This window comes from Sarcophilus harrisii, chromosome 2 (assembly GCF_902635505.1).
Source record: "Sarcophilus harrisii chromosome 2, mSarHar1.11, whole genome shotgun sequence".
NCBI classification, from domain to species: Eukaryota; Metazoa; Chordata; class Mammalia; order Dasyuromorphia; family Dasyuridae; genus Sarcophilus; species Sarcophilus harrisii.
Window position 1 is genome coordinate 502,382,581 of NC_045427.1, and position 15,661 is coordinate 502,398,241.

General features: G+C 35.2%; 1 protein-coding gene across 1 annotated transcript in view; it reads right to left on the minus strand.

The window, feature by feature from the left end:
• Positions 1–13,850, minus strand: part of TRPM7 (transient receptor potential cation channel subfamily M member 7) — a 128,359-nt gene extending 114,509 nt beyond the window's left edge. Inside the window, exon 1 of the mRNA XM_023499915.2 lies at positions 13,776–13,850. Within this exon, the coding sequence (XP_023355683.2) occupies positions 13,776–13,778 (3 nt within the window). The 5' untranslated portion in view covers positions 13,779–13,850. The remainder of the gene's footprint in view (positions 1–13,775) is intronic.
• Positions 13,851–15,661: the final 1,811 nt, after the last annotated feature.

Below are 15,661 nucleotides of genomic sequence, written 5' to 3' on the forward strand. Positions count from 1 at the left end.
AAAACACTACTGCTGTTACTATGCATGTTTTCTTGTTTCTGCTCCTTTCATACTGCATTATTTCCATATTTTTCTAAACCAACTTTCCCAGCATTTCTTACAGGAGAATAGTCATCCATCATAATATACCATAACCTATCCAGCCATTCCCAATGTACGGGCATCCCCTCGATTTCTAGTTCTTTGCCATCACAAAGTGAACTGCTATAAATACTTTATATGTTATTATCACCTTGGGAAACAGATCAAGTGAAACACTGTTTTAGAATTCTTTGGACATAATTCCAAATTTCTGCAAAAAGGTGATCAGCTTACAATTCCCTCAACAGTATATCAGAATTCCAATTTTTTTCCACATCCTCTTGAGCATATCATTTTCTCCTATCATTTTAGCCGATCAGAACTGTGAAATGATACTTTAGAATTCTTTTAATTTGTATTTCTCTAATAATAATTTAGAGCATTTTTTTCATATGGCTATAATACAATTTTGATATCTTCTTCCCAAAACTACCTGTTCACATCCTTTGACAATTTATCAATTGGAGAATGACTCACTTTTCTTATAGATCTGACTCAGTTCTCTATATATTTGAGACATGAGGCCTTCATTCAAGAAACTGGTTATAAACCACACCACACAACCAGCTTTCTATTTTCTTCCTAATCTTGGCTGTTTTATTTGTACAAAACCTTTTTAACTTTATCAAAATTATCCATTTTATTATCCCTTAATGTTCTCAATTCTTGTTTATTCAAAAATTTTTCTCTTATCCATAAGATTGCTCCTCTAATTTATCTATAATATCTCCCTTTATGTCATATATCATATTTAAATCATATATCCATTTTGATCTTATCTAAGTAAATAGCTTAAGATATTTGTCCAGTTTTTCCAGCAATTTGCCAAATAGTGAGTCCTTATCCCAAAAGTTTAGTTCTGGATGTTTACAAAATAAGAGATTACTTTAGAAATTTGCTATTATGCTTGGTATACCACCTATTCTACTGATCATTTATTCTATTTCTTAAACAATACAAGATGCTTCATAATACAGTTTAAAATCTAGCACTGTTAGACCTTCTTCCTTTGCATTTTTTTCATTAATTCCTTTGACATTTTTCCTTTTTTTTTTTTTTGATCTTTCAAATAATTTTGTTATTTTTTTTCTAGCTCAAATTAATTTTCTGGCAGTTTAATTGGGATGATGCTGAATAAGTAGCTTAACTTAGGTAGAATTATCACTTTTATTACACTGGTTTGGCCCACTCATGAACAATTAATATTTCTCCAATTGTTTAAATCTGATTTTATTTGAAAAAAAAAAAGCATTGTTTATCCAGTTCTAGATTTGTCTTGGCAGGAATTTTACATTTTCTACCCCAGATTATTTTATATATCTACAGTATTTTAAATGAAACATATTACTATGTTTTCTCACAAAGCTTTGTTGGTAACAGAAAAGATGATTTATATGGATTTATTTTATATTCTGTTTTGCTAAAATTAACTGTTTCAACTAATTTTTTAAATTGAATCTCTAGGATTTACTAAGTATCTCATATCAACTGCAAAAAGAAAGTTATTTCCTCATTGCCTATTCTGATTCCTTCTATTTATTTTTCTTTTCTTATTGATAGTTAGCATTTTATTATTGTAATAGTGTGATATGGGCATCCATAGAACTCGATTTTGCATCTTTCTAATGAATTTGTATCATTTTATTAATTTGTTAGTTTTTTGTTCCAGAAATATCTATTTATATTCACTGAGGCAAAGTGAAGTTAACAAAACCAGAACATTGCACACACAGTTAATAGCAGTACTGTAGAATGATCAATTGTGAATGACTTATTATCAGCAATACAATGAACTGAGATATTTCCAAAGGACTTAAGATGAAAAATGTTGTCCACCTCCAAAAGAAAGACCTGATAAGTGAAACATACTTTTTTTTTTAACCTTTTCTTTTGATTTTTCTTTCACAACATGGCTAATATGGAAATGTTTTTACATGACTACACATATTTATATCAAATTGTTTGCCTTTTCAAGAAGAAGGGAGGGAAAGGAAAGTCTTTGGAACTCAATTAAAGAAAAAGTCAATGTTTAAAACTTTTACATGTAATTGGAAAAAATTTAGTATTTTTTAAAATGAGGGGGAACAGATAGAGAACATGCCATCTCCCCTTCTATGCTTGAGAGCAAGGATTATTTATTTTGTAGTCCCAGTACTCAGTGAATAGTAGTACGTTTAATAAATGCCTTTTTACTTGATGATTATCCAATTTAAGCATTTCATAATTTTCATTCCTTTGCAATGTATTTGAGAACAGTTCTTTAAACACATTATTCTATAATAAATTCCACTCTTGACTTTACAATCACTACATCCATAAACTACAAGCTTCATGAGCGCAGTATCTTTTCTTACCAATACTTTGCATTTCTTCTATTGCCTGGCAATATCCTGTACCCAAGAGCTTAATAAACGACATTTTACTCAGAGAATTTTGTATCTATAGATTACATACTTGCCTTCTACTCTTTTTATAATCTATACTGTAGATTTCTAGAATTCTACCAATTCCACTTCACCTACCCAGAAGTTCTGTACCTCATTCCAAGAAGAATGTTTTCAAATGCATAAAATACATAGCATTACAAGGGAAATAAATTATTTTGAAATACAGTTAGCAATCAGGATTATATCTCAAAGAGATCTTAAAGGAAGGAAAGGAACCCACATGTGCAAAAATGTTTGTGGCAGCCCTCTTTGTAGTGGCAAGAAACTGGAAAATGAATAGGATGCCCATCAATCGGAGAATGGCTGAATAAATAATAGTATGTGAATGCTATGGAATACTATTGTTCTATAAGAAATGACCAGCAGGATGATTCCGGAGAGGCCTGGAGAGACCTACATGAACTGATGCTAAGTGAAATGAGCAGATCCATGAGATCATTGTACATGGCAACAACAAGACTATACGACAGACAATCAATTCTGACAGACATGGCTCTCTTCAATATTGAGATGATTCAAGTCAGTTCTACTTGTGCAGTGATGAAAACAGCCATCTATACCCAGAGAGAGAACCATGGGAACAGAGTGTGGAACACAACGTAGCATTCTCACTCACTTTGTTTTAATTTGCTTGCATTTTGTTTTCTTTCTCAGTTTTTCTTTCTTCCTTCTTGATCTGATTTTTCTTGTGTAACAACATAACTGTATAAATATGTATACATATATTGGATCTAATGTGTATTTCAACATATTTAACATGTATTGGACTACCTGCCATCTCAGGGAGCAGGTGGGGGTAAGGAGGGGAAAATTTGGAACAAAAGATTATGCAAGGGTCAAATTTGGAAAAATTACCCATGCATATGCTTTGTAAATAAAAAGCTTTAATAATAATTTAAAAAGAAATATAGTTAGCAAAATTGAAAGAAACAGGTTAAGAACCCTTACTTTAGAGGAAAAAGTCTTCAGAACATTAAGTAAATTCTACTAAATAGAAGATTCGGGGAGGGATACAGAAGTTGCACAGACCCTGATGGATTCTTCACTTCTGCACAAATAGAGGAAATAAAAGATCACAGACTCATACAAGTATCAAAGTGGAAGTTAATTCTCTGAATAAGCCTTTTAGTTGGGATAGTAGAAAAGAAATACTAGGGAAAATTAACAAAAATGTCCTCTAATAAAAACTAGATAATTTTAATTTATAAAATTCAAATTAAACTATGCAATAAAGTGCCTACTCTCTATTCTGAAACAGGGTGTTTTAAGGCACATAAGCTTAACCCTAACTGTCCTGTATTTAATAGAGAAAAACCAGAAAAACTAGGTTCAGAAAAGTGAAACTACAGAGAACTTGATCACTATAGAACCTGAACAAGGAAGTTACTATATGTGTCCTAACAATACATTCAAAATTATGCACCTTTTGAAACAGGTTTGTAATTTGCATGCATAAAAACCTGTACCAACAATTTTTGAAGTATCTTTGCATGAGATTTATTTTCTTTAAAGAAAATATGGAGACGTAAGAGGACAAAGTCTGCAACGTTTTGCAGCTTTTTTAAACAATTAACAATTTATCCCATCTAATGGAGTTCTAGTGCCATTTTCCAATCTGTTTCAAACTAAACCAAAATTTAAATCTACTAATCCAAAAATAAATTTAAAAATCAGTTTTCTCCTAAATTAAAATACATCATTAACTCAATTAGAAAATTAGATAACTGCAATTCACCATAACAAAAAAACACATCAATTCTAGATGTTAACAATTTGAAAGGAATGATCAATGAATATTTAATAAATAGGAAAATTAGTCCTTATGGTAATGAAAAATTTAGTGACATAATACTAGAAAATAGCAAATTTTATTTTTTAAGAAAAGTTTTTATATTGAATTCTAGTTTAGCTCTACTCAATGCAGATACTGAGTGAAACCTAATTATCAATTAGTTCATATACATATTTGTTGAGAAATATAAGTATCTTATAAAGTGACCTATCTTCAAAATATGAAGCTTTTTTTAAAATTATAGTTTATATATTTGAATTTTCTATTTTTATATAACTACTTGTTAAATGATTACATAAACTTCTAAAGAATAGCAATTCACAAATCTAGTTACAAGGAAAGAAGGGAAAAAACCATTTTGCCAATGTTACCTCATTTGATCTTCATAACAACCTTGCAAGATAGATGCTGTTATAATCCTCATTTTGTAACTGAGGAAACTAGAACAAATAAAGTCAAGTGACTTGCTCAGAGTCACACAGCTAATAGATAATATATACTATAATATATTATATAGCTACATATCCAAATATATATTAGCTGTGTGTATATATTATATATTATAGCATATATTATCTATCTATATTATAATATATATAGCTAATATATATTTGGACTCAGATCTTCCCGACTCCAACCCTAGTGTACCACCTAACTGTACCACCTAGATGCCAACAATGTACTGTACCATTTCCTACCAGACTACAAGCCTCTGAAATTCTCACAGGAACCTATTTACTCTGGAAGATCACTTCAGACTCTGGAACTCTCACCTCAGAAATATCAGCTGCCTGAGAACCACCTTACATTGGAGGGTAGAGGGCTCCTTCCAGAGTCTTCTTTTAAGGAACCTCCCCCAGGCCTTTAAATAATGTGCATTCTTCCCTCACCTCCTTTTAGCTTTCTTTTATGTATTATCTTATCCAATAGAAAGTAAATTACTTTTATGTTTGTATTTATCTTCTAAGCCTTTAGAACAGTGCCCAGAACATAATAAATGCTTAAGAAATGTTAGTTGAAGGGCAGCTAGGTGGCGCAGTGATTTAGGGTACCAGCCCTGAAGTCCAGGAGGACATGAGTTCAGACCTGATCTCAGGCACTTATCCCTTCCTAGCTATGCGACCCTGAGCAAGTCACTTAACCCCAACTGCCTCAGGGGAAAAAAAAAAAAAAAAAAAAAGGTTACTTGACTGACTACCAGAGAATGTCACAAAACCTCATTATTTTTCTGTTTCCCACTGCTTTCCTTCTCTCTAATCATACTGCAACCTATAAGCATTTATTAAGTGAACAAGGTCCTAGGCTAAGGACTGTATCCTAACACAGAGAAAGTAAAAAAATTAGTTCCTGTTCTCAAGAGACTGACATTCTAATGAGTAAGAAACCGTGTAAATACATAGAAGACAATCTTATGTAGAGAAAATAAGTAAAGGAAATCAGAACTGAACAAATCATGGTATATGAATACAAACAATTATACCAATTATCAATAAACACTTGCTATACAAAATAAAGAAGTCTTCTTGAAGTGCACATATGCGTAGACACACACAAGACACACATACACACAGTACATACAGAATAAATGGCAAATACCTTTAGAATATAGACACTAAAGTAGCAGGCAGTCCAAAATGCAGGATGGAATTCAGGGGAAATGTAGTGATAATACAGATCACTGAATCTATATCATAGGTCACTCTATCTAGGGATCGTAGATATAAACTAATAAATTCCTATAATATTATGCTGCTAGTGATAAGAACTGAGAATTATCTGAAGAGTAACAACTGAAATTATGGAAGTCAAAAGACCTTGAGGGACATACACTTATGCATGAAAAGAAGGAAAAGCCAAAAAAGGAAAATGGTGAAAGTAAATTGTGGAAACCAAGAAAAAATTTTAAAAATTCAAAAAATAGGGGTGGCCTAATGTTAAAGGCTGCAGAAGTTAAAAGAGATGATTATCTACCTCTCTTCTCAACATCTCACACGAGTTATTAGGATTAAATTATTTTGTAAAATTCAAATCACCTTGTAAATGGGAGTTTGAATTATAAATCAGAAAAAGGACATTACATTTGTGATTATGTTTATTATTACTTTGGAGAAAGCTATTTTAATATAATAATATGCAAAATATGAATGCAAAATACTGAAGATCAAGTAAGTAGTTTTCAAAAAGGAGACGAGAGTATCTATTAGATTGCTTTAATCACCTCAAATTACAAATATTTTACAAGGTACCTCAGCTAGAAGAACTCTTCCTCCTTAGAAACCAACTTGATACCTTGTATTGTACTTGTATTATACTCATGTCAATATCTTATATCTGACTTTATTAGACTAAGCAACCAAGTTTAAGGATAAAGATGAGTCTTATTTTTATTTTTTTTTATTCTCCAATAGGGTTACCAATGCATATACCAGAATAAATGTTTAAAAAATGCTTAAAAAAAAAGAGGAAATATTGGGAGTCCAGAAATAAAACCACTTATAAAACATAGTATTATAAAATGCCACAATATCGAAGGATTAAAAAAAACCCTCCAAATTTGTCTATCCATCTAGCCATTTTATTTTATTTAATTATATTTCTTGTTATGAATGAAAATTTAATGTGCAAAGAGGTTAATATTAGGAAATGAATGGTTGGGGGGAAGGCATCAATACCACTTAAAAAAAGTTTACTTCATCCCAAACTAAAATATCTACTCACACACAGAGGAATAATCATTATATAGACTGCACTAGCTTGTGGTAGTTCTACTATTCTCAGAACATATCTGAAGACTTTTGAGGTCTCAGCTAATACTGAATAATATGTAAAATAAGCCATTAAAAACCTCATTATAATCCAAAATGAGATAAATATCATAATAACCTAAGAAGAACTTATCCCCAAATGAGTATTTACTAAGAAATAAGCTTTCTGTGAAGTGACAACCACTCTCTCATTGGCCAAGTAAAAAGAGATGATAATAAGAAGAAATTCAATTTAAAACAACTCTAAGCCTTTACCCCCATGAATTGGCAAAGATGACAAAAAAATGAAATATGGATATAAAACACTGTTGGTGTTAATAGTTAATCCAACTATTCCAGAAAGCAATTTGAAATAATGCCACATGTCATGGAAACCAAAGACAGAAAAAATGGTCCTACAAATAGAAAAATATTTCTTGCATCACTCTTTTAGGTAGCATATAAACTCCTTTGAACAGAGAATGTTTTTTGCTGTTTCTCTAGCATGAACCTCTGCACTTAACACGAAGTAGGTGCTCAGTAAAATGTTCACTGGTGAATCGAAGGCTTTAATGACTACCACTTTTTACCTGTAATGTGATGTGTTTTCTTACTTGTAAAATGAAGAAACTGGCTTAGAAGTCCTCTTTAAGGTACCTTTCATGTAAAATTTTATGACACTGTGATATTAAAAAAAAAAAAAAAAAAAACTACACCAGGCAAAGACAAATTGTTAAGCCTCATATCAAGTTAAAGGTAATCCAATTAAAACTGGAGAAATTTAGAAAAATAAATATAGGAAGATGGGCTCTTTACTATTCGAGAGACTAAGACAGGTGAGTTATTCTTCCTCTCCAGCCCTACCTCCACTTTCTAGTTCCCCCTTATATTTAAGGATCTATTTATATCATCAAAACATGGAAACCAGGCTAAAAAATACGATCTTTGGGGAAAGTATTGCTCAGGAATGCCTTCCCACAATCTCCCCAGTTATAGGGATTCCAGAAAAGATGAATAGATTGGTTTTGTGGTGATAACCCTATTTTGAGGGGGGCAGAAATGGAGGAGGCATTCATCTGTGCAGTCCCAGGGATGGAAGCAAGTGCCCAAGCTCCTCCTCCTACTGTATGTGAGCAGTCCTTTTAGAAAGTTTGACTGTTTCTGCTGCTATTGGAGAGATCAAGCAGACTTTTATAGATAACATTCAAGTAATTTACAAGACACAATAAGGGAAGAAAAATGGGGTAGACAAGTAAGGCATTCTTTTTTTCAAAATAATACTATACACAAAAATCAGTAAAATGTTACAAATAAATTACATGCCAACTGTAATCACAACAAAAATTAATTAAAATGTTTTACTAAATTATAAAAAAATCCTTTTAAGAACTTACAGACACAAAAGTCCGGTAAACTATCACTATCCCTAGGGGACAGATGCTAAGACTTAAACAAGTGTTAGAAATAATAAATTTACAATAAGGAATTCCTGAAATGATAAAAGTATATCAGAAATGAATTAAAAATTCATTTTCAAAGTACAGTAATTTAATCATACTTTATTATCAGGGATCACTGAATGAATTTATCAACTTAATCATACTTTTTTTAAAAATTAACTTTTTACGGATATCTAAAAATGCATCTTACTTTTTATAAACAGAGTATCATTTAACCTTTTCTAACAAAAAAGAATCATTCTTGGTAACATAAATATTGTATGCTGCCTTATGTGAGTAAAATTTGTAGGACTCTTCATCTTTAATATTGTATTAAATGTTTACAGAATATTACACCTTTCTAGTTGGTATACTTCTTACTTCAATTTATGCTTAAACCTGAATACTCATAGGGTTCTTTTCTCAGAGACCACTGCCTCCCTCTCCATTATATAATGTCTGGTTTCTAGGAAAAAAACCCCAACCAATCAGTATTACTAAAATAAATTTAGTTTTTTAGACAACACTAAGTCAACAGGTTCTACAGACCTGGGGTTGGCTATAGTCTAAAAATAGAATAGAATTTTAGATCTGGAAAGGATCTTGGGCATTACCTAACCCTGAAATGACAAACAACACTCCTGGAAAGATGCCTGGACCAGATTAAAATGAAACTGGAAATTTTTTTTTTTTTAATAAAACACACAAAAATACAATAAAAGGTAGATAACATTATAATTTAAAACAGCCAGTATGTAACTTGCAGGGAATAAATTCAGATTAGTGACTATTTGAGTTTGATACCACTGATCTGGCCTATCATAAACGTAGTTCAGTGAAAAGATTACTGACATCATCATCATCATAAAACAACCGATTTTAAATTTCCCCTCCAACACTCCCTACCAAGAGTGATCTTGGGCAATCATTTAACCTCTTTTGGCAAAAAGGAGCTAGATTAAAAGGCCATTAAGGCCTTTTCCAGTATAAATCTATGACTCTGAATTTTATAGGAAAGAAAAAAAGCAATAAGCATTTATTAAGCATCTACTAGGGGCCAGATCCCAGGCTAAGCACATTTTTACAAATGTTTCCTTTGGTTTTCACAACAATCCTAGGAAGTTGGTGCTAGTATTATCCCTATTTTACAGAGGAGGAAACCAAGCCACAGAAGGTAGACGATTTGCCCAGGATCAGATAATTAATAAATGTGGTTTGATTTGAATCTAGGTTTTCCTGACTCTAGATGCAGAGGTCTATCTACCTGCCACTTTGATATACAAATAGTCTCTCTAGTATTAGTTGCTCTCAATGCTCAAACAAGGTAATCAAGTGCCTAGCACATAATTAGAAATTAATAACTATTTGTTCCTTTTGTCCCTCTCAATAGTATTAAGCTATAAACGGATTATAACTGGCAAAAAAGAAAAGCTCCATGGCCCTTTATCTTCCAAAATTGTATTATTGCTTCTTTTAGACTATATGTATATTTATTTGCTTTCTCAAGTATCCTCAAACTTCTTTGTTTTAAGACCCCTTTATAATCCTAAAATTATTGGGCTACATATCCACATTTACCATATTAGAAATTAAAACTGATGGATTTTTATTAATTTGTTTTTATTATTTTAAAATTTTAATTATTTATTATTAATTCATTTTAAAATAATCAATCAGAAATATTGATTAAGCAGCTATTATATGCCAGATACAAAAAGAAGCTAAAGACAGTCCCTGCTTTCAAGAAGCTTACAATCTAGCAGAGGAGAAAATATTCACATAAATATATACAAAGCAAGCATTTATATGACAAACAGAAAATTATTAAGAGAGAAGGAACTACAAGGGGATGGGGAAGTCTTGTAAGATGAGAATTCAGTAGGGTTTAAAGCCAGGGAAGTCAGTCAGCGCAAAGGAAGAAAAATTCCAGGAATGAGGACTAGTTAGAATTATAAAGCATTACCATAAATATTTTCATGAAAAATAATTGTTTTCCAAAACAAAATTTAGTGCGAAAAGTAGCACTGTTTTCCACATTTTTCCACATTTTTTTAATGTCTAGCTTGATAGAAAATAGTTGGATTCTCCCGTTTCTTCAATCTGTTGGATAGTTGCTCTGATTGAAGTATATGACAAAAATTCAGTCTCAAAAAAGCTATTTAGTTGGAAAAGGATAGATTGTTTTTAATAGTAAACAGTTTCTTAGCAATATTATAAAAATATTTTTTTCGAACTTCCAAACGACCCTGGGATAGAAAGGACTTATATTACTATCATTTATTCTAAAGAAGAAACTAAAGCTCACAAGAGTTAGGTAATCTGTTTAAAGGTTTATAGGAAGTTAAGAAAATTCATTTCCCTTAAAAATTGTTTCTACATGCTCCGAGGAACATTAAATATCTACGTATTTATTTTTATAGATGATCAACAATAAGAATAATACAGAAGCTTTGACTGAAAAGTCCATGGTTGGGAATGGTAAAGAACCAAACTAACAATTTCCATGTCAACAAAACAGTGATTTCATACTACTATAGATCACTGTATATTTAAATAGGTTCCAATTTTTTTTTTAAGAATTAAAGAATTTAAAACAATTCAAAAATAAATCCAATTATTATTCTACATAGGAATAAAATTATTTTAAGCCCAAGTAAAATATTTCAAATAAAAAAATGAACTCATTTTTTAAAATTAAGAATAAAGAGTAAATCAATCCAAAATGTTCTTCACATTAAATATTTCACTCAGTTCAAATCAATGACAATGATACAAATAAAAATTTTAATAGATTCCCTCCATGATCAACTCTTCTCATTTTTTGTCTCTTAAGCAAAAATAGCACCAACAGGGAAGGAAACTCAAGAGTTTTTTGTTTTTTTTTTAAATAAGGGAGTACTAAAATGGTAATGGGATGAATAAGAAGAAATGATGAGGAAATACTGTATTAGGTTCTGCCATTGAGGAAAATCTCTTCAACTCTTTAAAACTTTAAAAAAAAAAAGTTCTAGTGTCAATGTATTGCTGTAATTATATAGAATATATATTCCTTCTTTAAACATGTATATTTTCTAAACTTAAATTTAAACTTTGTAAACTTAAACTTAGTGACATACGATTTAAAAATTATATCAAATATATTCCAGTTGGCTTAAAGGGAGAGGAGGAGTAGGGAAAGAATTATGCCTGAATTTTTATGTAATCTTATTAACAAAATTAATAAGACTTTCCAGTAGTCTTATAGCAATAGGAAAAAAACAAACAAAAAAAATGGATTTTTACAAATCATATCTAATTCCAATCTACTATATAAAGTTTTATGTTATGTTTCAGTTCTCAAAGTAAAGACTATTGCCCTTAAGGATAATATATTTTAGCCTCAAAAATGTGTACTGTGATTTCTAATATATATTCAACATAAATCCAGGTAATCCTTCTTAAATGTTACAATACACATTAAAGGAACTCTTTTAAGAGTTCTCTTAAGAAGTCTCAAAAGATTTGGGGAAATTGGACTCAATAAGAATCAGTGCTCAGCCTAGGGGAAAAAAACTCAACCATGTTTTAAAAAAAAAAAACATGAAGATGAGCATATATTGAATTTCAAGAAATGTAAATGCAGAGATTACTGGAGGTGGGATGTACCTGGGACAAAGATCTCTAGGAGATGAAAGGAAGGACAGTAGAAAGGAAAAATTTTTGGAGTCCTAAAGCTTTGAGGGATAAACTCCCATTGATTTGCAATCTATGTGAACTTGTTTAGACCAGAGGAAAAAAATTATGGAGGTAAGCTGTAAAATGACTCAAATTTGGAACACCTTTTTCGCTAAGACAGGTTTTATAGGAAAATGCAAAGTCTGCTAAAAGGAAAGGTGTTTGGGGTTTTTTTTCCCCCTTTATAGAAAAAATGGAAGTCTCAATACTAAACTCTCACTTCAGTTTTCTCAAACAACAGCAAAATTAATTTTAAAATTCAAATTACTCTTTCAAAAAAGGAAACATATACTGGAGTTACGAATAATAGAAAGGTCTTATCAAACAAAACCAATGTTATTTTGTAGGGAAAGATCTTCCTGAGTGATGCCAAATCCATAATGCAAAATTTCACTTTATCCAACCTTATTCGTGTATTTAATGCAATTAATAAAAAAAGTTGGCTACCCCCATTTTCTAGATTAAAGTAATTGGGAGGTAATGAAAGATGACTGGGTACAAAGGAGGACATTTATCTGAGTCTTGCAGACCCAAATTCAAGGCTTAGTTAATCCCTTTAGAACAAGATTTTACTATACTTAAAATAGCTTCAAGTTCTAAAGTGGGATTACCACACTCCAGCAGAAGCACTACTATCCACACAAATATAAATTACGATGATTACATAATAAACATACTTAAAAATTCCCACCAGCACTTCAATGCACGGCTTCAAGTCACTCGCAAACAAATTCTTCACACCTGCTGCCAAGCGTCAGAAAACGACACCGCAATGCACCTTTCTCCCTTTCCATTCACTCCCTCGGCACTTTCTGTTTAGAACGCATTCGCCCTCTAGGGCAGTAGATAAGGCGTTCGGCTTCATCCTGGCAACACTCATCATCACCTTGTGGTCCCCTTCTGCAGTAACCTCGTCAAGTGACTGAAGTCACGCAATAAATTAAAAAAAGAGATCTGAAAACAAAGCTATCTACGATTTTTTAAAAAATCGTCACAAGCACTCGGAAATTCCACGCTCCCTGTGAAGGAAGCCCGCGGCGCACGGCTGCGCAGTGCAAGAGGCACCTTTCCCCGACCCCGTGCCCCCAGTCTTTCCGTCCCTCTCTTCGCCTCCCTCCCCAACACCTTCCCCGGAGGCCTCCGCTCCAAGCTTGGCTCGCACATCTGTCTGCAGCTGGCGCAGGGGGAAGGGAAAGCGCACAGCCGCGCTCCCCCGAGATGCGGAGGTTCGGGAGGGGGGTTGCTCAGCCTACAGCCAGGTGCCGCTCCGGGGCGCACGGCACCTCCGCTGCCGCCGCCGCCGCCGCCGCCGCCGCCGCCGGGACTCGCGCGCTGGGGTCTCCGCCCTGGTAGTAGTCCACGCGCTCGGGCTGGTGCCGGTCTTGCTCTCGCCCCAGCCTCTCAGCTTAGCGGCTTTCTGCAGCCACGTCCCGGGTCCCCGGCCCTCCCCGCTATCCGGTCCTCAGCTCGCCGGTCCTCCCCTTCCCGGAGATTCTTAGGAGCGATTCCCCCTCAGCACCCCCCTCGAGCCCCGGCGAGGCCTGTGTGGGTCCCGTACCATTATCCTCACGGGGCGGACTCCGGAAGGGCAGCAACTCCACCTCCTCCTCCTCCGCGGCCTGCAGCCATCTATCGGGAAGCGTCTCCGAAGGCGGCAGCAAAAGCCGCCGGACAAGAACAGCCCAGGGATACCTCCTCAGAACTAACTCAGCTCCGGCGCTAGAAGCAGCAGCAGCAGAAGCCGAGTCTTTCATAATTGTGCGACCAACTCCTGCGGGTGACTGGCCACAGGGACGCGCCCGCGCCCGCCTCCGCCGCCTGACGGAGCCGGAGACACACCACGTGAACGGCGCGTCATGCGCGCCTCCGCCATGGGGCGGGTCACGTGACTCGCCGCCCCCCGCGATGTCTCCGCTAGCCTCCCGAGCTCTTCGCACTTGGCTTCTGATCTGCGTTTGCGGCTGGAGCGCTCTGGAGGGGGGTGGCGCGGGGGACAGTGAGGGTAACGGAACCCACCAAGCAGGCGGATAAGGAGCCCTCCCGCAGCGGCTGACGTCCAGCCTAGCTTTGTCGCCTCGGCAGTCCCCCCGGTGGCGCGCAGACCGCAGCAGACTGAGCCGTAGTGGGAGCCTACGGAGCGGCGCTCCCCTCCCCCTCCCCCACCCCGGCACTCCACCTTCCTTCCGCACTGTCTCTAGACAGAGGGGCAGCGTGAGCGTGGGTCTTGGAAGGTTCCTACCCAGTCCCCTAAAAGGCAGCTCCAACCCAGGGTCCCCTTCCCTCGCCTCTCTTGCCATCTTTACTCCGCAACTCCTCCGGCTTTTCCACCATATCCCGGGAAGCTCGGGGTTCGCTTAAACATCACCCTTTAAAAGCCCATCAGCCTTGGTGCTCTACCCCGCTTCCACTGCCTCCATTCGGTGCCAGCAAGTCCCGAAATTCCACGTGGGGGGGGGGGGGCTCGCCTTAGAGCACCTTATTTCCCATCCAACTGCCTAATCTGGGACTTCTCTGGCTGTTCTACCTTGCCCCAGGAAATCCATTGTTGGGTTAGACACAATCATCCTGTAACAGCGCGGGAGCCTTGGCACTCTATCAGTCACCACTCTCTCCCCTTTAGATCAGGGTGGAGCCGTGAACTCCAAAACCTCCCTACTGATGATGTGTCATCATCTTACTAGACTGTAAACTCCAAGAAGGTTATAGCTCAATCTGTACTCTGAGCGCAGAAGGTGCAGAATAAATATTTGTTGAATGATCTTCACTTTTCCCTCCTGCTCCTGGGTCTCCACCCACTCGTGTCTAAATAATCTTCCCTGTACACATCTCCAATTCAAATCAAAATTTTCAATAACTTCTCATTCATACTGTGTAAAGTCTAAATATCTAAGCTTGAAATGGAAGGTCTTCCACAATCAACTTCTACCCCATCCCTCCCAGTCTCATTTCTCATAATTCCCCTGCCCCTTCTGCTCCAATCAAGTGAATTTGCCATTCCATAAAAATGCCATGCAATGTTAGTTCCATATTGTATGTAATAACATAATCAAAGATTTAGTTTGGGGGGGGAGGCATATCTTTCCAAATTAAAATGCTTGAAAGCAGTCTGTCTCTGTAAATATCAACCAAGCAATTAATATAGAAAAAAATATTTGAGAAAGATGTTAGTCCAGTAGTATATAGTTAAATTCTGAACCTGAAATGTTACAGAAATCTCAAAAAGGTTTTCCTCTCTTTCATCCTACATGTCCAATGAGTTGCCAAATCTTACTTCTGCTTTCCCTGCATCTCTCATCGACTAAAGAAACAAAATATCTTACAAAGAACTCCATTGAGTCAATGATAAGTGAGGGAAAGATTTATTTTACATTTTTGCAAGAATGGGTGCCTAGATGAATAGACACACCTTTGAAACTCCAAAGGCTTTGTTTTATTTCCTATCCT